The 23029-nt window shown below is 54.2% G+C and overlaps 2 protein-coding genes across 11 annotated transcripts in view; one reads left to right on the top strand and one right to left on the bottom strand.

Annotated features, from left to right (window-relative positions):
• CUEDC2 (CUE domain containing 2) overlaps positions 1–23029 on the top strand; it is a 335540-nt gene that overhangs the window by 119445 nt on the left and 193066 nt on the right. The window contains exon 1 of one of the 6 annotated variants that reach the window (XM_050804190.1): positions 9648–9657. The exons of the other annotated variants lie outside the window; for them this stretch is intronic. The gene's annotated coding sequence lies outside the window, so the exon portion shown is untranslated. Of the gene's footprint in view, positions 1–9647; positions 9658–23029 lie in introns of those variants that run through there. 6 annotated transcript variants of the gene reach the window in all.
• The window catches only part of SUFU (SUFU negative regulator of hedgehog signaling), a 133318-nt gene continuing 113546 nt past the window's right edge, over positions 3258–23029 (bottom strand). For 2 of the 5 annotated variants that reach the window (XM_050804147.1, XM_050804148.1), the window contains exons 9-13: positions 21316–21450; positions 19270–19408; positions 9363–9431; positions 7808–7933; positions 3258–6627 (exon numbers count right to left, since the gene is read on the bottom strand). In XM_050804147.1, the coding sequence (XP_050660104.1) occupies positions 6538–6627; positions 7808–7933; positions 9363–9431; positions 19270–19408; positions 21316–21450 (559 nt within the window). In that variant the 3' untranslated portion in view covers positions 3258–6537. Of the gene's footprint in view, positions 6628–7807; positions 7934–9362; positions 9432–10668; positions 10753–12900; positions 12906–16296; positions 16337–19269; positions 19409–21315; positions 21451–23029 lie in introns of all 5 variants that reach the window. The other 3 variants (XM_050804149.1, XM_050804150.1, XM_050804151.1) reach the window with 2 other exon arrangements.

Here is a 23029-nt window from a genome sequence, read left to right as displayed (position 1 = left end):
GAGACCAGCCTGGCCAAGATGGTGAAACCCTGTCTCTACTAAAAATAAAACATTAGCTGGGCATGGTGGCACGTGCCTGTAGTCCCAGCTACTTGGGAAGCTGAGGCAGGATAATCTCTTGAACCTGAGAGGCGGAGGTTAGAGTGAGCCGAGATCACACCACTGTACTCCAGCCTGGGAGGTTGCAGTGAGCTGAGATCGCACCACCACACTCCAGCCTGGGCGACAGAGTGAGACTCTGTCTCAAAAAAAAAAAGAAAAAAGTAAGATCTGTCTAAGGAGGTATTTTCTTTAATGCTAATACCTCCTTTAGCATTGTGCGTAGAACGGGACCTAGCACATTGTAGATGCCTAATAAATATTTGTCAAATCAATAAATGAATCCCATTCTCTCCACCTAGGTAGATGCTTCTACCCTAATGCAAGCATCATTGGTCACTTTTCCTTCATTCTTACCCCCTTTCAAAACATTCTCCATCCAGCAGACAAGGAGATGGTCCTAAAATGAAAGCTTGATGCCTTAAACCATATACTCCAAATTGCACTCTAGTGCCCAAGCAGAGTTTTAAGGCTTCTACCCTTGTTGTTTTGACTGCCTGGAGAGCTTATGAAAGTAAAGTTTCCTCTTGTTTTGCTCAACTCATCCTTAAGCATCCTTTAGGTTTTAACTTAGATGTCACTTCTTCAAGGAGTCTTTTTTTGAATCTCCCCAGATTGGGTTAGGCACCTGGCTGAAGTCACCCTGATAAGTGGTGAAGCTGGGGTGGGACAGAAAGCAGCTTACTGCCTTCCTCTTTGATGGTTCTTCCTCATAAGTATGTGTTTCCTTGTCTATTTCCCCTCACTGCACTCCGAGCCTCTTAAGGCAGGGCCTGAGTCTGGCATCTCAGTATATAACAGAGTGCCTGGCACACACTTGTTCAAAGAACAACAGAATGGGCCGGGCGCGGTGGCTCAAGCCTGTAATCCCAGCACTTTGGGAGGCCGAGACGGGCGGATCACGAGGTCAGCAGATCGAGACCATCCTGGCTAACACGGTGAAACCCTGTCTCTACTAAAAAAAAAAAAATACAAAAAACTAGCTGGGCGAGGTGGCGGGCGCCTGTAGTCCCAGCTACTCGGGAGGCTGAGGCAGGAGAATGGCGTAAACCCGGGAGGCGAAGCTTGCAGTGAGCTGAGATGCAGTCACTGCACTCCAGCCTGGGCGACAGAGCGAGACTCCGTCTCAAAAAAAAAAAAAAAAAAAAGAACAACAGAATGTTTTCTAGTTCGTTCCCACCGTGTTACTGTAGATGTAGAGGCTCGACAATGCATGGTTGGCCTTCATCTGTCCTGTAAAGGTTGAGACCCATTCTCCATCCTTGCAGTGCTCTCATGGTACTGAAATGTATGGGGTGGGATGGGTGAAATTGGAAAATCAAGGAAGAGGGTCTCTGCCCTAGTAAGACCAGTTCTCTGGCCCCAGTAAGACCACTACTCTCATGATAACCCCCTCAAAGTCTCCCTCGTCCTACAAGTTACTTGGAGAGCTATGCTCATTCAAGCCATGGACACCCACCAGCAGTCAGTTGCTTCTTCCCCCATGCTGCCCTCACCTCCCAGACTTCTTGGCAATAAGGAGGAAAGGAGGGATGGGTCAGTCCCACCATGTCCCCTGGAAGGGGCCTGGAGATGGCTGCCCCTCTCAGACCACATCCAGACCTGCCCCTGCAGGCTTCCCCCTTCTCCTGCGCAGCAAATCACCCCACCCTGGCCTCGCCACCACCTACCCCCTTGCAGCCTGCCGCCACCTCAGTGCCTGCCTGGCTGGGTTGAGTCACTTGTAGCTTGCATCCTTCTTCTGGTTAGGCCAGTTTGGCAAATCTCTCAGGCTTCCCGGACCCCCCTGATGCCTGTGGGACTCCCTCCCCAGGGCCCCCAGCACCCCAGATGAGGCAAAGCAGACGCCTGGGAGGAATGCACAGGACTTTCTGGAGGAGATTATTACAGATGGCATGGTAGATCTCTCTCCTTAATTCTAGGGCTGGGGTCTCTGCCCTAGGCCCAGGAGTCCTTCTCTTTCCAGAAACAGCCTCAGCCTGGTGTCCTGCAGAACCACCTAAGCAGAGGATCTTGCTATTCTGCATTCTCTGGGGCAAGAACTTCACCCTGATACTGTGTCCTTGTAGGCTAAAGTCAGATGAGGGTACCTCCCCCAGCCCCCAGTCTCCAGGCAGAAAAGGGAAAGGGCATGAGGGCCCCAGACAGGACCTGCTGCATTGCTCCATTCGAGAGTTCAGTAAGAGGCTGCAGGGGAAGGAATGTGGACCTCTCAGCAAAGGCCCCCCACATGGCTAGGTCTCACAGAAGGGACAGGATATAAGAGCCCCCTCATAGGAGCTAACATCCCCTCTCCCTTGCTTATGCTGTCCTAGGACCTCCGCCCCAGCCCCACCCAAATCCCCTGCCACTGTCCAGGATAGAAAACCAGAAGGGAATGAATATGTGAGGGCCCGGGTGGTCACAGGTTCCAAGAACTCTGGGTGCAGCCCTCATCCTGAATGCCAGGCTAGTGCCTTCTCCCCCAGTGCAATGCCTCCCCACACTGGGCGTTGGGCTGTTTTGCTGCCCCCCAGCCCTGGAGAGGCAGGAGCTGGGCAGTCCAGGAAAGGAAGATATACCCGACACCTCCCTCTGCTGCCAGGCCCAGTGGAGTTGCTACGGCGGGTGGACTGGCCTCTGTGTCACCCAGTGGGTGTCGCCGGTTCTGAATTGACCTTCTATCTGGATCCTGCCCCTGGGCACTGGATTAGGAGGTAGAATTTAGATGTCATGTGAGAGGAGCTGGAAGCCGGGGCAAGGACTCCGAAGGAGATGAGGAGGGCCTGCCTTCTTCACCTGTCTGGGCCCCTCTTCCTAAGGCAAAAGGGGTTTTTGGTGAGAGGAGGGTAGAAGAGGGATGAAGTGGCAGGGAGAGGGCCTTTTCCCACCGCCTCATCTCCCCAGACTGCTCCTCGCTCCTACCCCCTTGACCTTAGAGGAATTCAGGACCAGTGAGGGAGAGCCTGTCCCTGCAAAGTCATTTCTTCATGACTGAAGAGCCACCAGCTGTGTGATCCCAACTCCCTGGCACCTCCTCCACTCTCGACAACAATCCTGGGGGCCTCCCTCCATCCTGGCTTCTAAGTGGCTAAGTACAACCCACTCCCTCTGCCAGGGCCCCGGGTTTCCTGCTCCACTACTCCCGGCAGCCAGAAATGAGCACACAACCCAGGCACTTCTGCAAAGATGTTTAATGCACTTAGATTACAGAGAGGAAGAGGGGGTAAGAAGGAAACGATATCTAAGTGAGTCACCCAAAAATTCTTACAAAAGTCCCAGGCTGGCTGCAGCCCCAGGAACCGAGTCGCCACTGACATTAAAAACTAATATAAAATTTTACAAAAATCTGCTGGTTGCAGCATTCAGGTACTTGTACAAAAGGAGGGGTCTCTCTACAGGGCTCCTGACTTGTAACAGGACCCCAGGCACCTCACCTGGCACGGATGTCCTAGAAGCCAGAGAGGGAAGACCAGATACAAAAATACAGTAAAGGAAATTCTCTACTGGTCAGCCCCATAGGGGCACCGACCTTCAGGTTTTCTCCCTGCTTGCAACTCAATCTGAAACCCCAGTCCCAAGACCCTGTGTCTATTTTTAAAAATGCTCTAGCCCTTTTAGACTCTCCCCTCGGCGTCTCCAGTCCCTGCCTTGGAGCACTGCCCTTGGAAGAGAAAGATACAGGCAGGAAGAGGCACCAGCTCCCCAGACAGGCCTGAGACCTCGCACAAGCCTCCCAAACCCCCCTCAGAATTGCAGCCGAGTCTGCGGTCCTCCTGCAGCCTACAGAGCCAGCGGAGCCACAGGATCCTGCCTTATATAGCAGGCAAACAGCAAAGGGAAAGGCCCTTCTCAGGACCTGGAGGGGTGGGTAGGACTAGGCAAGTCTCCAAGTAGCTTGCAGAAGAGGCAGATTTAGGGAGGGAGGCCCCTTACCTCCTCCACCCACTACAAGGTCAGGGGTTCCCACAGAGCTGCAGGGAGGGAAAGGGGACATTCACCAAGCATCCTGTGCCAGCAGCTGTGCTGGGCAGGGTCCACGGTCAGCTTGGCTTGATCTTCTTTAAGGTCATCTCTCACCAGCCAGCAGCCTGAGAAACCTCTGGGAGGCACCAATGCCCATGGGAAAGGAGGCCTGGTCAGAGATGCGTGATGCCCTGTCCTGCCTCAGAGCCAGTGAGATGGATCCTGGCCCCTGCAGGATCTTGGATGAGCGTGAGGCTCCTGACATATTGGGGGTACGAAGGGGCCACAGGCTTCATGTGCTCATCATCTCGGAGCTCACCCACTTCTTCCTGCCTTACCCTGCTCCCCTAGAACAGGGCCACCATGCTGGCTGGTGTCTACCTTCAGTCCGCAAAGACCCTCCAGGCCTGGGGCAAGTTGCTGACCAGGTGCTTCACAAACTAATGACAAAGCTTAGCTCAGAAAATGACCCATCCCCACCCAACCAACGATGGAGGCACCCAGCAGATGGAAGCAGGGCAAACTGCAGCAGGGAGCCCTCAGGCAGGTCCCCAGCAAGAGAGAGTTGAGGGAGAGGCTGGTCACCGTGGCAAGGAATGGAGGCGAACTGATGGCACCTCTCTGCCTATGAAATGTCAGAAGACAAGAGCTTCACAGGCAGGGCTGCTGTGGTGGGGGATGGCCAGTAGGGCTCCCTCTGGGAAGTCCTCAGGGCAGTAGAGGCACAGCTGCTGACATAAGGTCCTGAGTGGCTTGCATCTTGGCTGGTGGGGACCTGGAGCCAGTCTCTCCCAAATACTCCAGGCTGATGTGCCTTGCAACTCTGAGCTTGATGGAGTTAACCAGATAGCCCTGGGGATGTGTAGAAGAGGCCAGGCCTAGTGGCTCCATGGAGGTTCAACTCTTGCTCCCTGGAGAACCCAGCTCGTGCCCTCATACCCCTGGGGGCAGCTCTTTAACTGGATCTCTCATCAGTGGAGTCCTGCACCCTGTGGGCATTCCTGTGGCATCCCTGGTGGTGCCTGCATGTGCAGTGAGGCAGATGGGAGCAATGAGGAGCCCTGCGTGGTCATGACTTTGCTTTGAAGAGGTGTAAAGAGTGATCTTGAAGTATTACAGCAGTCCTGTCCCTAGAATTGGGGGTAAGAAGGCAGGAAAGGGGCTTGCTGGTTCCAGGTCAGGAGTGGGAGATAACCCGAGAGGAACTCCAAAACCATGGGCTAGAGATAGGCTGGCTTCTGGAAGGCAGACTGAGATCTGCAGTACTGGGGGTGAGGGGCTGAAGACCATGAGAGGCCAGGATGCCAGAAAGGAGACGGGATGAGGAGTGGAGAATGAAAGATAGGGCGTGAATGGATACAGGGAGGATGGGAGGGCGGCAGAGAGCAGAGTTAGCAGAACCAAAGTGAAAGAGATGTTGAGAGGTGGATTTTTCAGTTTTAGTAAGCCAGCCCTGCAGCCTGAAGGCTGGGAGGCCCAGGGACTGAGGAAATGGGACAGGACTGATTACAGAGCTGGAGACCCAGGCCCTGAGTGACAGCGGGGATGGTGTGTGACGTGCTGAACCTCACCCTCTCACAGGTAGGCCTGGTTGGGTGGAAAAGGCCTAGAAGATGAGGCTGGGGTCACCGAGTCTTTGAGACCCATTCACTTGGAAAACAGTAGCACCCCTCCCTGGCCCCAGTTAAACCAGACTCAAAGCTGCACAAGGGAGTGTCTCTCCTCTCCCCCTGCCCTGGGCTCCACCAGGCCCAGCTGGGAAGAAAAGTCTGTCTGTGCAGCCGGCTCCTCCAGGGCTCTGGGCTGTCAGGCGGACACCAAGCACCTTCTCTGGTGGCAGCCCAAGGAGAGAGACAGCCCTAGGCCTCTGTCAGAGAATACGAAAGTTCGATGGGGAATAAAGTTCTGTTTAAAAAACATTATATACATGGCTTCTGGACATCTTTGCAGAGCAATAAAATACCATCCGGTTTCTACAAAATAAAATAGGGATGAAGAAGAAGAAAACCAAACATGATCAGAGGAATTGTTCCGTGGCCAGAGGAGCTTGAGTAGCAAAGGCTTCCAGAGCTGAGCTAGGAATTGCCTCCACGCGCTCTGCACCTGGCTGTCCGCCTCCCTCCTGCTGGGCTGTGTGGCAGGGGGTAGGTGAGAATGAGGCCTGTCTCCACCTAGGGGCACAGCCAGGGTCCAGAGTCAAACCTCAAACCAGAATCTGTGCGGGCTGCAGGCAGGGAGGGTCCGCATTTGCCCACTCACTGGCCTGATGAGTCACAGGGCTTAGGCAGCTGGGGGGTGCGGCCCCTGAGCTGGAGGTGAGGTGGGGGGCCTGTGGCCTGTGCACGGCACCCCACTGGGCTGCAGGGTTGTGCTGCGCGGTCTTCCTCACACTTGTCCTTTTATTTGTGGGGATCTCATTGACGCAACTGTTACACTGGAAGTCACTGGGGAGCAGCTGGGCTCCCCGCTGGCCCCTGCAGGGCCCAGCCCAGGCTAGTGTAGCGGACTGTCGAACACCACGTCAGGCAGGATGGAGACCTTCAGCTTCTTTTCAGGCCAGCTGTACTCTTTGGGAAGTTTGAACTGTGGAGGGAGCAAGCACAGACCAGGAGTGTGAGTGGTTAGCAGAATCCACTGTGCTCTTTCTAGAGGCTCAAACGCCTGGAGTTGGTGACCCCTTCTTTCCCCACGGCCTGCTAATAATGAGCCAGGTTGGAGGAGGGCGTTTTCTCCTCCTTTCTCCACTAAGCTGACCTCCCTCTTGCTCACTTCCTTGGTTCTGCCTCTGGCCACAGGCATGTAAGGAATCTGCTCCCTGAGGCCCTGGGGCTGGAGGATGGGGGGCTGGGGGAGGGTCTGGAGGCTGTGGGGAAGTGGCCTGAACTCTGTCACTGTCATGGCCTCTTTTTCCGAGGCTAGTGCAGGAAGAACCCTGGAACCTGTCCTCTGTAGCCTTGGCCAAAGGCTCCCAAGGGAAGGAGACCCCAGTTCAGCCCCAAAGTCAGAAACACACTTGCAGCCTTGGTGGGAGCAGAAGAGTGGGACAAGTGTGGCTTGAGGCGATTCCTTGGGTCTGGTGCAGCCTCAAGAGGGGCCAATCCCCACCCTGTTCCCCGTGTTCATTCGCACCGCTTCCCAGGGTTACCAGCCTCAGAGTGCTCCCAGTGGTGGCCAAGGAGAGCCAAATGTTTCCCACCCTACCCCAGGAATCACTGATTTGCCTACAGTTGTGTTTCTCTCGTTCACCTGGGAGCTTCTGGTAGGGGAAGGGAAAGAGGCTGATGCCTCTTATTCCCTCTTTACTGTAGGATTTTGCATACAGTCTGGTACACAGCTGGTGCTCAATAAATGCTCACTGCCTGGGACTGATGCTGGAACTTAGACACAAGGTCTTTTTTCTTTTGAGACGGAGTTTCGCTCTTGTTGCCCAGCCTGGAGTGCAATGGCGCGATCTCAGCCCACCGCAACTTTTGCTTCCCTGGTTCAAGCGATTCTCGTGCCTCAGCCTCCCAAGTAGCTGGGATTACAGGCATGGGCCACCACGCCCGGCTAACTATTGTATTATTAGTAGAGACGGGGTTTCTCCATGTTGGTAAGGCTGGTCTCGAACTCCCGACCTCAGGTGATCCACCTGCCTCGGCCTCCCAAAGTGCTGGGATTACAGACATGAGCCACTGCGCCCGGCCCAGGGTCTGTCTTTCTAACTTGGCTAGGCCAGAAGTCAGGGCAGGGTGGAAAGGAGAGAACAGTGTTCTCAGCTTGCCTGGGGTTGGGGCTGAAGGCAGACAAGCCCAACCCTTCCTGGCTGCCTCCCTCTTTGCTCCCTCTGCTGGGGGACTGTCTCTGCCAGGACCAAAGTGGCAAGTGAGGCAGGGTGTGGGGACAGCCTCTGGACCGAAAAGGAAAAAAAGAAGAAAGTCATTTTTAGTGACCTACTTTCCTCTGCTCCCCCTGGCTTCTGTCCCTCTTGCCTGGACTGTCCCCCTCCTGCCCCCAAGCTCAAAGCAGCAGCCTGGCACAGTGCCATCCCAGTGCTACAAGGCCTCTCCGGAAGCGCTTCTGGGCAGCTGGCTCTGGTCTGACTGAATGGGGAGCTGGGACTCAGGGACCAGAGACTTGTGGGGGTTGATTGGCTGGCATGGACTGGGTGCTTGATGGCTTTAGAATATATAAATGAACAAATTTCTCAAGCTGCATCCCAGAGGACAGAGGAGACACTGCTCTACTGGGGTGACCCTGGCTCTGGGGAGTTCCTGTCCACCTGGAGACCTGGACTGGACAGTCCTGCCCTGTGCACTCCCCTCAGCTTCCTGAACACCAGAGGACTGTGTCCTAGCTGGTCCAGCCCGGGGAGCCCTTGAATCTGGAAGCTCCAACCCTGGCTGGAACCTAGCTCCTGCCTGGCCTCCCTCTGGGTAGAAAGCCTGGCCCCTGGGAGGCAAAGGAGTTCTCCCCCAAGCACATTTCCTGGCAGACCGGGCAAGGGAAGGGTCTGTCTCTGCCACAGGCAGGGCAGGGCCCAGGAGAGCTCTCCGGAGGCCCAGCCAGCCTGCTAATGTTCACTAACCCATGGGGCACTGAGGCCAGGAAGGCTCCCATCCCGCTGGGGTGCTGGGGGCAGGAGCAGGGGGAGGGGAAGGGACTTTCCAGGATGAGGTAAGTCCCCGCAAATGAGGATGCCGGGAACAAGGGAGAAAAAACAAAGGGGATTATGGACTCCATTCCTCTACCCCAGAGGAGTAGCTAGAGAAGGCATAGTCACAGCTGGCCTGCCAGTTCCTCCGGCTCTGTGCCAGGGCTGGAAGAGGGAGACTAAGAGGGGACAGCTCATGGCTGGAGAAGGAAGAAGAGAGAGTGGCTCCTGGGTGGCCCAAGGCGAGGGCAGGAGTCCCTTGCTGCCCACCAGAACTCCCCAGTGGAATGTTCTCTGGCAACAGACATGGGTGTTCTGTTCAGAACCTGCCAGGGAACAGCAGGGGCTGGGGAGAACTCGTACTAGCCTGAAGGCCCTGGCTTCCTCTTCAATGAGGCTCTCAGGAGCTGGCAATTCAGACGATTTGCTGGGTGTCCTTACAAGGGCTGGGGGTAGGGCAGGGGATGGTGAGAGTGCATAGAAACAGAAAAGAAATCTACATTCTCCTCTCCAGCCTATCCCTGCATCTTGGGGAGGAGCCCACAGATGCAGCCACACAGATACATGCAAGCACACACGCACACACGTACACACGCACACATGCATGCACAGACGCGCACACGCAAGCACACACACACGGTCCCAGAGGTGGGACCCGTTGTCAGGGAAGGTCAAACAAGCTTACTTCCTCTGGAGAAGTCAAATCTTCTAAATCCTCCAACATTTTCTCTACAAACTCTTCGGTCAACAGAATCTGTGAAGGCACAAGGCAGGCTTTTATTATTATTTTTTTAAATGTATGATCTTTTTGCCAACCACCAAGCTTTATACCTCTCTTCTGACCATGGAGGAGAGACGAGCTCACTGTGATCTGTTCAAGGGACAGAGGGAAGTGTTTGAGGCCTGTCCCCAACTGTCATTTCCCCCCACACCCTCACCTCCCTGCAATATCAGACTGGGGCATAGAAGGAAAGGGGGGGACAATGGGGAGAGGAGGGTGGACATTGGGAGGGCTGGGAATGCTGCTCCCAGAAGGGAAATGAAGACTGGTGAGGCTGGTAAAAAGGAATCTCAGGGAAAAAAAAGGAACAAAAAAGAAAAAGCAAAAGGAAAAAAAATTAAATTAAAGCTGCTGCCCAGTCAGGCTCTCATATCCCCCTCTGCCCCCTCACCATGGCAGGACAAAAGGAATCTGTTTGGATTTGGAATACAAGCCCTGTGTGGAATCTGGAAGTGCCCTGGAAGGTACATCCAAGATTGTCTGAGTTGGAGAATCTGGAGATTGTGGACCAACATCTCTCATTTTACAGATGACAAAGGGACTCCCAACTTCCATTCCCATTCACAGTAGCTAGATCCTCCCAGACTGGAAGCTCCCAAGCCCCTGCCCTGGTGGGCTCGATCAGCCACTAAGTTCCTCCAGCCTTCTTTGAGATTCCTCTTCTCTAGGTCACCTCCCAGTGTTCCACGTTGCTGTTCTAGTCTGACACCTCATTGCCTCTTGCTTTGATGCTGAGTCTGGCCCCACTATTTGGCTGGCACAACCACCACCTTCATCGCTGAAGAAGTTTTCACAGCCAATACCAACGTCCAAGGGCTCTCAGGGCCTTTAAAACCAGGCCTTCCTCAATCTGCTGGGCCATTTTCCCCCACCCCCCACTCTGGTCAGGCTGCTATGCAGAGCCAGGCCAAGTTGATCCCAGGTCTGCACCCTACCACGCCCTGGGTGAGGATGCCTTTCCTCTTCCAACTCTGACCCCTTCCTTCACCCCTCCCCCTCCCTGTCCTGGTCCCCAGGGCCTCCCAGCCTCCCTCCACTGCAGAGCCTTCTGTACCCCCAGGCCACAACTCTGTCTCCTCCTGTACACCTTGGGCACCCAGGTAGGGCACAAAGGAAGAAAGATAACGGGGTGAAGATCCAGGTGAGGGGCTCCTCTGAGGGGAAACCCTCCCTGTGAGGAGGAGAATTGAGAACTTGAAAAAATACCCACCAGGTTTCCCCTGGGAATTGTCAGTTGCCAAGAACAAAAGTTTCCACACTGTGAGGTAACAAGGAAGGTGAGCACACAGGATGGCTCAGGAGCTTGCAGGATAGAGGTCTCCAAAGCAAGAAGTGGATGGGGGTGGAGGAGGCAGTGAGAAATAAGAACACTACCCCCAAGTGAGCAGAAAAGCCGCCATCATACCGGGCATGCTAACTGCTCACTCCCTGTCTCCTGAGGAAGTGAGGAAACTGAGGCAAAGGCAGGTTATGTAATTTGCTCAGTGTCACACGGCTTGTCAGTGGTTAAGACCATATACTGGTCATGTCTGGACTCTCAAGTTAGTGCCTGGAGTACTGCTCCCGAATGCTGAACTCTCACCCCCAGGACACTGACTCATCTATTCATCCTTCCAGGGACACAGGCATGAAGGCAGTCCATTTCCCACGGGGACAAGAACTCTCTCTTGGTTGGCAGGGAGACAAAAGACCCAGCCTTCCCAGGCTCCAAGCCCATAGCAGGAACAAAATAGCTCTGACCACTGGTCCACATCTCCTCACCAAACTCTGTTCTAGGAGCTAGGGCCCCAACCGAGGACAGAGACAAGACACAGCAGGAGAGGCAAAGTTGGCAAAGTTTGGGGAGGTGCACCCCTATAGTTCTTCCTAATTCCCCAAAGTGGGACTGGCCGACTCTGCCCAGACTCCAGTCATACACATACTCCCTCTCACAGCCTAAGCCCCTGCTCCTCCTACTCTCTTATCCCAGGGGTGTCCTCCCCAAAAGTTCAGTTTCCCCACCAGTTGTCACCAGTCTGCTCAAGTAGTACAAAAGTTACATTCATATTTTTGGCATTTCCGGGGCTCGTTGCCATCTCTGCAAATGCTAGCACAAACACAAGCATACCTAAAACCCAATTATATTACAATGGCTCCAGTCTGGGCTGGGCTAATTTCTAACTCACAAATAACTTGGAGGGAGGGACCTTCTGTCAGATCAGCAAATAGATATGGGACTATAACAAGTGCTGGGGGTGAGATAGGGTGGAGGGAGGACAGGAAGAGGGGCAACGGTTCAAAGGGGCTGTGGTCACCCAGTGAGATGCCAGAGTTATTCTTCAAGGAAACGTAATGCCACCAACATTCAGTTCACTTCTAAGCTGGTTCCTCTGACAAAGGTCTGGAACTGGTGCTAGGGAGAGGGTGAGTTATGGTGGCTTTTAGTAGAGCAACCACCATGCGCGGCACCATCTGTGTATGGACTTATTTTGGACTCGGTTCAGGGAGGGGATGGCCAGATCAAAAATGAGGACAAACCCTAGTTGCTCCTCCATTTTTGCTTTTGGTGATTTGCTGGTTCCTGCTGGAAACTTCACGTTATTTTAAAATAATTAAAGGGGAAAAATTATACATGAGATCTGCATGATATTAAGGGTGACATTCTCTGCAAAGAAACACGACAGACTGTCATAGCTCCAGGCACCTAATTTAATTTCCTTTGGGAGTTAAACCTTAGAAGGTTGGATTGAACAAACAGGCCCTGTTCTTTGTATATTTCAGACCTGGAGCTGAGAATGTTAACAGATCGTATCAACAGGACACTGGAGATAGACAGCTAAGACGGAGCAGCTCCTGGGAGCTCTCCCGAGTAACAGACTCGCCCTTGTGATGCAACTGTGGGAAAAGCCTGTGCAGTTCTGGGGCTTGGCACTCCTGAGGCTCACTGGGTCCCTACAGAGATGCTTGGCTCTGTCACAAATAATAATGGGAATGGTGATGATAAAAATGACAGTAAAAATGGCCAATAGCAGAAGCAGTACCTCCACCAGGTGCCAGGCGCTGTGCTAAGAGCTTGATCAGTGTCATTTCATTGAATCCTTGTGGCAGTTCTGCTAGGGAGGTGACTATCATCCCCACTTTGCCCAAGGGTAGGTACCCAGAGGAGTCAAGTCTCTGGACTTTTACTTTTTAGACGAAATCTCTTGCTCTGTCACCCAGGCTGGAGGGCAGTGGCACCATCTTGGCTCACTGCAACCTCCGCCTCCTGGGTTCAAGCGATTCTCCTGCTTCAGCCTCCCGAGTAGCTGGGATTACAGGTGACCATTACCATGTCCGGCTAAATTTTATATTTTCAGTAGAGACGGAGTTTTGCCATGTTGGCCAGGCCGGTCTTGAACTCCTGACCACAAATGATCCATCCACCTTGGCTTCCCAAAGTGCTGGGATTACAGGCATGAGCCACCGCACCTGGCTCAAGGCTCTGGACTTTAGAGGAACAGCTATCTGACCTCATGGTGGTAGAGGATGCTCTTTTCCTGTCTGGGAAGTCACCCCAACTATAGAAGCCTATATAGATGGGGATGACTTCTCTGTCTTCTGATGATGGAAATGGAGGAAGCTTTGGTTTTTACCAATGACCTGGAAAATCAGCAGTCCCAACCTCCACCAGCCACACATTTCCTGGCCACCTGCTCAACTTAAGAGGGCTAGAAACGTGAGAGTCACAGATACTGCTAAAAAATCAGACTGGCCAACTAAAAAGGAGGGTAAACCATGCCCAGAGATGGTTCCCAAGTGAGGGCAGTGGGGCAAATTCCCAGGCCAGCCTAGTGAATACATACATCTTGCCAGTTCACTAGCCCAGAAAGTAGCAGTAGAAATAATATTGATAACAGCACTCACTGATATTTGCGTTTACCAAGAGCCAGGCAGAAAACACTTATGTTTGTACACAAACAGCCCTCAGAGGGAGGAGACCCTCTAGTAAGAGAGGAAGGCCCCCGATCAATCTGAGCAGCACACTCCCCTGGGAAGCTTCTGAAAATAAGGGGATGCTAGGCCCCATTCACACCTCCTGAATCAGAATACTCTGGGTCAAGGTCAAGGCCCTTGCATATTTATTTATTTATTTTTTTGAGACGGAGTTTTGCTTGTTTCCCAGGTTGGAGTGCAATGGCTTGATCTCAGCTCACCGCAACCTCTGCCTCCCGGGTTCAAGCAATTCTCTTGCCTCGGTCTCTTGAGTAGCTGGGATTACAGGCATGTGCCACCACGCCCAGCTAAATTTTTTTTTTTTTTTTTTTTTTTTTGAGACGGAGTCTCGCTCTGTCACCCAGGCTGCAGTGCAGTAGCGTGATCTCAGCTCACTGCAAGCTCCGCCTCCTGGATTCACGCCATTCTCCTGCCTCAGCCTCCCAAAGTGTTGGGATTACAGGCATGAACCACTGGGCCCAGCCAGGGACCGGAGTTTTGTCTGCTGTTTACCAGCAGACAAACAAGCTGGGACTACAGGCGCCCGCCACCACACCTGGCTAATTTTTTGCATTTTTAGTAGAGACAGGGTTTCTTGTGTTAGCCAGGATGGTCTCGATCTCCTGACCTCGTGATCCGCCTGCCTCGGCCTCCCAAAGTGTTGGGATTACAGGCGTGAGCCACCGTGCCCGGTGGGCACTTGTATTTTATTTTATTTTATTTTTTTGAGATGGAGTCTCACTCTGTCACCCAGGCTAGAGTGTAGTAGCGTGATCTTGGCTCACCACAAGCTCCGCCTCCCGGGTTCACACCATTCTCCTGCCTCAGCCTCCTGAGTAGCTGGGACTACAGGCGCCCACCACCACGCTTGGCTAATTTTTTTTGTATTTTTAGTAGGGACGGGGTTTCACCGTGTTAGCCAGGATGGTCTCATTCTCCTGACCTCGTGATCCACCCGTCTTGGCCTCCCAAAGTACTGGGATTACAGGTGTGAGACATGGCGCCCGACCGGCACTTGTATTTTTAAGTGGTGCCCCAGGAGATCATGGTGGGGGGCTGCTGGGAAAAAGGGTTTGGGCACAGGCTTAACCAGTATGGGTGAGTTGGTGGCTATAGCTCCACTACCGTCAAACTGGCTGAGCTGCGAGGGGAGCAATGGATCCGGTTACCCCCAGTTCCCACCTTTGGCCAGGCAGGGGGGCTTGGAATCTAGGCCAGCAGCTACTCCAGTGGGCTCACACCAGCTGCCTTAACCAGCTTGGCTGGGTGATGATGAAGGAGGATTGTCAACAACCTCCCAATTCCCCAAGTCCCAGCAAGTTCCAGAAAGGAACCCGAAAAGTGATCTTGTGTCAGTGCCTGCCCTGGGCAAGCCAGGCTACGCTGCAGGCAGGGGCCCAGCTGCTGCAGATCTGACGCCGATTCAGATGTCTGTGGTCAATGATATTTCTGAGTCTGCAAAGAGTGGCTGACAATGCCCACTCCTTCCCCTTGGTATGACAATCCACACTTTGTCCAGGGCCTTGTTTGTTCTTCATGTTGACACGTTGTTCTTGCTTCCCAACAAGTTTGGCTTTCTTTTCCCTCCCTTTCCTCCTCTCAGGGAAGGAAATGTGTTGTTTACAGTGGAAGAGCCTGCCAAGGAGCTGCTCTGGCACCCACGATGGCAGTGGAGGAGGCAGGGACGGGGAAGCAGTCCTGTCTGCGTCCCTTCCCTCCCACCGCTACTCCACAGGCCAGACAAAAGCCAGAAAACAGCCTGGAGAACACCCTCCTCCCAGGTCAGAGGCAGAGGCGTGTGGTGCAGCAGGTAGCGGGCTGCAGTGTGGGCACAGGTCTCGTTCATTTCCCGTTTTTAGTGGGCAGTGAAAAGTTGGCTCTGGTGGCAGAAGCAGGCTCAGACTCCTGCTTTGGCTGTGGGATGCCAGGGACACAGTGGGGCATCACAGTCCTTTCCTACAAGGAAGGGTACCTCCCCACGAGCATTGCTGGGCTCTAAATCTTAATGGGTGTTCCCCTGGACAACAAGGTCTCTGGGGCAGTCCAAGCAAAGGTCTCCAGGGAGAATAAGTATGGCTGGGTTCACCCATGGAAGGAGGAACAGCAGAGGCACCAAAGAGGAGGTGCCCAGGGCATGGGCTGGGGATTCCCAAGTCATCTTCTACACAACATCCAAATGGGTGGCAGAAGGCAGGGCTTGTCTAGAGGAGAGCTCGGCAGCACCTTCCCAAGCCTGGCCTGGAGCAGCAGAGCCCACTTGGAACAGCTGCTGGGCGTCTTCTCCCACGCCTGGGGCTTCCCATCAGGGCTGGCAGAGAATGCCTGGGACTGGAGGCGCCACCTGGGTGAGCTGTCAGACACCACACAGCTGAGAAAGCATTGTGGGGCCTACAATATTCTCATATTTGGTGATGTGACCTCTATGTGACCGCTGGGGCTGAGACTTATCCCCCTTCAGATCAACCCTGGCTGGGGACGGATGAACGACTCAGCTCTGGGCCGGGCTCCCGCTCAGAAGACTAACAGTCCAGTGTTGACAGGCTCAAGGGAAAGAGGCTTGTTAAAGCCACCAGGGTGAGGAATGCTGGGGGGAAGGAGGTGCAGGAGCAGACTTTGGCAGGCCCCCTCCCAGGGTCTGAAAAGCCTCCCTTACAGCCCTGGAGTTGGCTGATAAGCTTTACAGTCTCAGCAAGGATGAAAACAGCAAATGGCAGGGCAGACGGAGTCAAGGTGCTGTTCCCTGGAAAGTGAAAGCCTGTAGAACTGGTGCTGGCTTCCTGCACCCCCAGATCCTCCATAAAGCAGGGAGTGTCCACTGTGCTCCACCTGGTCTGCAGACAGCCCTGCTTTGCCACATGCTGGGGCCCTGACTCTCCTGGGTCTGGACAGATGGGGAAAGGTGAGGGAGCAGGTGGGTGTGGAGGCCTCTCTGGGGCCATTCCACAGGCTCCGAAAAGGGGCTCGGGTTCCCAAACCTTCTACCTTTTCCTCTCGGCCTCTCTTTGTTACTCTTCCCCCTGCAGGGTGTCTCTGCCATGCTTCCTCCCAAGAGATAACAGGCCTGGGCTGGTGGCCAGAACAAGGTGCCAGGGCTGGGAGTGAGGGCTTCCATGGCTGCTGTAACACAGTCATCCTAGCCCCTCCGTTGCAGCTGGGACCAATGGGAGAGTTCCAGCAGCAGTTAAGAGAACAGAAGACTGGGTCTCTTCATGTCCTAGGTCTATTGGATTTCGCTCCTTCCTACTCCTCTGCCTCCAACAGGCCTGGGCACACAAGGCCCAGAAGACACCTTGGAACCCGGGGGACGTGAGCAAGAGACGCTTGCAGGGAGCAAAGGTGGGCCTCTCTGTGCTGGGGTCCCCTCCTGAGGAGCCTATGGCCCTCCTTGGCCGAGGGCAGTGGCCCTCACTGGCGACTGCAAGTCTAACCCCAGGCCTCTAGGAGGTCCTGCAGACTCCCACGGAGACAGCCAGCCCCAGAGGGAGACCTAGAGGCCCACAAGTAATTACAAGTCCAGGTTCCCACAAGCAAGGGAGCTGCCTGTGACCACAGTGGCAAGACCCTAACAGGGGCGGCTGGCTGGCAGTCAGAGGCAGAAAGTGCTGACTGCCTGGCAGGGGGAGGAGGGCTGGTGTGGGTGTTGGTTCCACCGCTGAGAATCCAGCTGGGGGCAGGGTCAGAGGGTTTCCCAGGGCTCCTTGGAAAGGGCCTGAGAAACCCCTCGGTGATCAAGGGTGGGTGCTTGGGGTGTGGGGCCTCCGCCAGCCTTCCCAGGAGCTCTCCTGTGAGCCGGCCCCGTGGTGGACCACACTAATGAGCCCATAACACAGGCCTTTGATTGAGCAGCTCCCAGCACAGCAACTTTATTGAAACATGCCGAGGCCAGCAGCTCGTTCCCACCGCGCCCCGGTTCCCTGGGCAACAGCCCATGGGAGGGGACCATGTGCTGGGGAGCCAGCGGGTGCTGGGCCTCAGGCTCGCTGAGGGGCTGCCAGGGAGGTGAGGGGGTTGTGGCACTGGGAGTGGGAACCCCAGAAGCTAGGGGGTCAGGGGCTTGGGCAATTGGGGTTGGGTCCAAAGGGCATTCAGAGGACTGAGGGGCAATAGGACATCTGCCCAGTCCTGTTGGGGCCAAGGTTCCTGAGCTGCTGAAAATTGGAGGGCAGAAAGACATTCCAGGAGGGGAGGGCAGAGCTCCGAGGATAGGTTCAGAGCTGAGGATGTGAAACATAACTGGGTAGAATGTATTCTGCAGTTCGGGGAGGCCCCAGTCCCGACTGTCCCAGGAAAACGTGCTTGAACCTTACACACACACACACACACACACACACACACACACACACACACACACTACCTGAGGACACTTGGGAATGATGACCTGTGAACTCTCAGGGGCTTGTCCTTACCTCCAGCCTCCTCAGCAGCTCGGCCCAGGAGACAGGCCTGCTCCCTCCCTGTTCTCCACAGGGGCAGAGGCAGCAGCCCAGGACATGGCTGGGGGTAGGGAATTAGGGGAGGCCCTTTCCACTTGTGCTGGGCTAATTTCAAATATTACACTTCACAGCTTTTGTTACAGTAACTACCAACACCACATGGACAGAAATCTAATGTTACCAAGTGGGACTTTTAAAATGTATTTATAACTTTATGGTTCAAAGTAATTTTGTTATGAAACGATATAATAACAACAGTGGAAAAAGGCAAGATAATTTATGGAACACAATATCCCTAAAGCACTAGCTTCCATTTCTATCTCGGCTTAGTCTGGGGAGTGTGGTTGGTGTCCTTTGTTTGCTGTTTGTTTTAATTAAGGGTTAGTATTTTGGTGGTGGGGGGAGAAGAGGGGGCTGGCCTGAAGGAGGAGAAATTCTGTAGACATGCAGGGACAAAAAATGTGTCTGTATTGAGCACATATGCTTCACAGACTCCCCAGACTGGGTGAAACCCACAAACCCAGCATCATTCTCTTCCCTTCTACTGTAATGCCACATGCCTCTCCAATACATCACAAACCAGGTATGGCCACCTTTAGGTTTAGGGTCAGGTTCCCTTTCTCGATACTCGTGAGTGAGGTGAGGTAAAGCGTTCAATCCTCTCCCCACCCCCAACAAACAAACAAATGCCAAAAAAGGATGCTGTCCCTCCAAGATAATTGGGAGTGTGGTGGAGCAGGCTGAGCACCCATTAGAGACCCGGGACAGGGTGGGGGCTGGAAGGAGGCCTATGGCTCTGAGGCCCCAGTACCCCTGCTTGGCATCAGCTCTGAAGCTCGCTCCAGCTAGAAGAGCAAAGGAAGGACAAAGTGCTCTGGACCAGCCAGCTGATCTCTGGTCGCACAAACTCAGGAGGAATGGGAGGGCCGTCAGATCAGGGGTGGGCTGGGAAAGGGAGGCTCTTCCCACTGAGGCCTGCCCAGTCCCTGGTCCAGGCACACATGCCACTGTCTGAATTCTGGTGGGATTTCCATGTAGCCATTGGAGAGTGGCCTCCACACATCCTCCCATCTTGCTTCATCCTCGAGTTCTTATACCTTGGTTTACCCAGGGTACAGAAAGTCTTACATCCCTCCAACCTGGATTTCCATGGGAAACAGAATTACCAAGAGCCAGAGCCTGGAAAGTTAACACTTGTGTCTCAGGTGACGGAGGAGAAGGTCAGGAAGTGCTCCTAGAGCTGCTGGAGTGGGTAGCAGCATCTACACTCCACATCTACACACAGGCCCCAGGCCCTGAATCCAAGAGGCGCTCATGACCAGCCTCCCAGGAAGGGGTGCCACCAAGAGCTGCCAAGGGAGAAGAGGAGGGGTGGGCAAGGAAGAGTCTACGAAAGGTAGGAGGGAGAAGAAAAAGGGCCTTCTCACTTGTAACCAGGGTCCATGAGCCGCGTAAGGATGTTCCTCGGTGGCAAAGGCGCCTTCCACTCCCGTGGAGACAAATGTGATGGCCATGTCACCTGTGATACTTTTATATGTAAAGTGCCGTCCATGCAGGAGCCTGCCCCTGGGAATGGGAACATGGAGACAGTGAGGAGCTGGGCCTAGAAACAGTTCCAAGCACAGCAGGCCTGGCCAAAGCTCTGGGACAGTGGGGACTATGGTCTGCGGGCCAGGTACATGCTCTCCTGGCTCCCTACCTGTCCACCAACAGGGGACTGTATCTAAATACGCTCATTTCAGCACCTTCAAAGAGAAGCCCCTCTCACAAATTATCTAAGGTTATCCTTCCAAAGTGCTCAAAGCTAGCAGAAAACACTGAGTTCAAAAGCCCTGCAGAGATCCTGCAGAGATTCAAGCTTGTCTCCCTTAGGAAAACTGAGGCCAGAGAGGGAAGGTAGCAATTGCTGAGGTCACGCCCAGAGGTAAGAGGGGGTCACATCCCTCCTTGGGGGACGGAGGTGAGGTAGTGTCTAGACAAGTTTCCCTGGGACGATGGGATAGTGCCTCCACAGTGGGACACTTCAGCGTCCAGGGCAGAATCTTCCACCTGCTCCTGGGCTTTCCCGTAACATTTAAGTGGCTGGCCCAAAGGCCACAGCACATCTTTAAAAAAAAGCAAGCAAGCAAGTTGAAGCCAAGTGGGGTCACTCAGGGAGCCACAAAAGTTACTGTTAATCCCTAGTCTGGAAATACACCTGGGGGAGTGGCAGGCAGGGGCAGCTAATGGGCAGAGCCGCCCATCAGCAAAGGAAGTGGAACCTGCCCTGTGCCTTCTCAGGCTGCCTGCAATTAAACCTTCACCAGTTGAAAGGCCCTGGGTCTTGGCCAGAGAAGTGGCTAGGGAGGATGTAGTGGTGGGATGGCGGGAGACCCCGCCAGGTCCTGTTCATTCTGGCCACTTGCTCTCTGTCCGCTGCCCAGGGTGGCTGGCCAAGGCTGGTTACCCTTCAAACTCACTCCCAGGTGCTGGGGACAGTGGGGAGGGTCCCAACTGTGCCAGATCTTCCTCCCTGTCACTGTTCTGTGAGTTTAGAGTTACTCTTGGTGCCTCTGCTGCTCAAAGTGTGGGTGGAGCTCCAGGGCTGCGGGGTAGCCAGCTGTAGCAGATGCAGCCGTGCAGCAGCCCTGAGCATAGAGCTGAGTTCTGGCCATTGGGCTGGGCTTTTGGCACTGTGGACAGAAGCAGAAGGGACACAGCTGGGCTTCCTGGTCCCTCAAGGAGTTTGCTGGGCTGGCCACTAGGTTTTAGAACTGAGTGTTTTGCATGAGAAAAGCAGCAAGCAGGAGAAAATAGAGCCCAACCCACCCAACCCCGCCCTGACAAACCAGTGCTACTGGGGACCCTGCCATCCCTGCCCTGGGCTTGTGGGTGGCTGGGGGCACCTGAGACTCCCTGGGTCACAGAGTCTTCCTAAGGGGAACAGGGCTGAGGAACACTTCTCTGGATAAAGGATAGTTCTTTAGCACCTATTGCCTGTGGATTCTGACTCCAGAACTTGCGAATGAGGAAGGTCTGTCAAGCAAGCAATCAGAGACCAATGGGGCTCTCTGGCCACAATGCTGGGCCCATTGGGGACTGCGCTGCTCTGGGCTCGATACGAGATGCAGACAAGAGAGCCCTTCTCTAGGAAGGATGGCAGACTTCTCACCACCTAGGCCAGCCAGAGGGTTGGGCAAAGAGAACACCCCATGGCCCAGTGACATGGGGACGACTGGCTGGTTCAGAGTCCCCAGGCTCCTAAACAGGCCCCAAGTGGAGTAGCTCTCCTCCCTCCCTGAGCCCCAGCCTGCTTAGGTTTGTAGGCTGCTGACAGGTGCCTCACCCTTACCAGGGAGACAGGCCTTGGTGGCTCCTTGGAGGCCCTGGAGGACGCCTGCTGGTGGAGGGGGCTGGGGAGGCTCTGAAGTGCCCCCTGGAGGCTGACCTGGGTGCTGTGGGGTAAACTGTGTGGCAGGGCTGTCTTCGCTCACCTTAGGCAGAGAGGAATGAGGGCTCCGGACTCCTGGTTGAATTTCAGATGTACGCTCTCGAGCTGCCGCGTGCGAATCAACTCATGGGGAATGATGGCTGTGGAGCTGTCACTTTCCAGGCTGTCTTTGCGGCTCCTGTGAAGCAAGCACAGGAAAAAGTTCAGCACAAGGTGAAAAGCTCAGGGAGGAGCAAGATGGGAGTCTCCAGCTGGGCTCCTGAGTAATAAAGACAATAATGGTGACTGATGATAATGATGCTGACAGCCACCATTCTGTATATGCCTGGCGAGCACCAGCCACTGCATCAAGCACTTCTCACTGACTGGCTGCTCCTCACAATGCCCCCAAGAAATGGCTGCCACCATTCTCTCTTTTTTTTAAAGAGGAGGGACTGGGGATCAGGGAGGCTAAGTAGTTTGCACAGGTTGCACAGCCAGGGAGTGGGCAGAGTTGAGATCCGGTCTCAGGTAGGTCTGGTTCTATAAAGCCTGCATCTTTGGCCAACATTCTATTTTTTTTTGAGATGGTGTCTTGCTCTGTTACCCAGGCTGCAGCGCAGCGGCGCAATCTCGGCTCATTGCAAACTCTGCCTCCTGGGTTCAAGCAATTCCCCGGCCTTAGCTAGGATCATAGGCATCCGCCACCATGCCCGGCTAATTTTTGTCTTTTTAGTGGAGATGGGGTTTCACTATGTTGGCCAGGCTGGTCTCGAACTCCTGACCTCCGGTGATCCACCCGTCTTGGCCTCCCAAAGTGCTGGGATTATAGGTGTGAGGCACAGCACCCAGCCTTTTTTTTTTTTTTTTTTTTTTGAGATGGAGTCTCACTGTGTCACCCAGGCTGGAGTGCAGTGGCACGATCTTGGCTCACAGTAACCTCTGCCTCCCAGGTTCAAGCGATTCTCCTGCCACAGTCTTCCAAGTAGCTGGGATTATAGGGACCTGCCATCATGTCTGGCTAATTTTTTTGTATTTTTAGTAGAGACAGGGTTTCACCACGCTGGCAAGGCTGGTTTTGAACTCCTGACCTCAGGTGATCCGCCCGCCTCGGCCTCCCAAGGTGCTGGGATTACAGGCGTGAGCCACTGTGCCCTACCCCAACATTCTGTATTAAAGTATATGGCACAGTGCCTTGTCTTTTCCTGTGATCAGCAGGAGCTTCTGGGAGCCCTTCCTCTCCTGCCCTGGAGCCTCCGAGCCCTAACTCTGAGCACCATGAGATGCGCAGCTCCAAGAGTTTCTGTCCAGCTGACCCTGAAGGCTCTGAGGATGTACATTCCGCCAACAGCCAGGAGCTGCAGGGACATTCACACCCTTCATCTAACCAGAGGGTGATACAATCTGTGCTGCTGAGTACAAGCTGGGCTCTTAGGAGTCGGACCAGTGGGATTGGCTGGAAAGCAGAACCGGGCTCCCGCCCTGCTGGGCTTTAAGGCCCCAGGAGCCTGTACCAGATTCCTCCTGACTGTGGCCTTGGCATGGTGAGCTGTCACTGCTGCCTCACACTCCCTCCTGCTTGCTTCCCACCAACAGTGAGGCCCACGGCTGGGTCACAGGGTCCCTTTGCATTCTAAGATTTGCTCTTTCAAATTCAGCTGCCCCCACTGACAACCTCTCAAATCTGCCTCAGCCAGAAATAAGAGTTACCCACTGATTCTATTCAAAAGGCCGGATCCTGGTTTGGGCTGTGAATCTCAGAACAATTCCCCAAGTGT

Source organism: Macaca thibetana, chromosome 9, assembly GCF_024542745.1.
Source record: "Macaca thibetana thibetana isolate TM-01 chromosome 9, ASM2454274v1, whole genome shotgun sequence".
NCBI lineage: Eukaryota > Metazoa > Chordata > Mammalia > Primates > Cercopithecidae > Macaca > Macaca thibetana.
The sequence above is the reverse complement of the archived record's forward strand: the minus strand, read 5'-3'. Positions and strand labels throughout refer to the sequence as shown.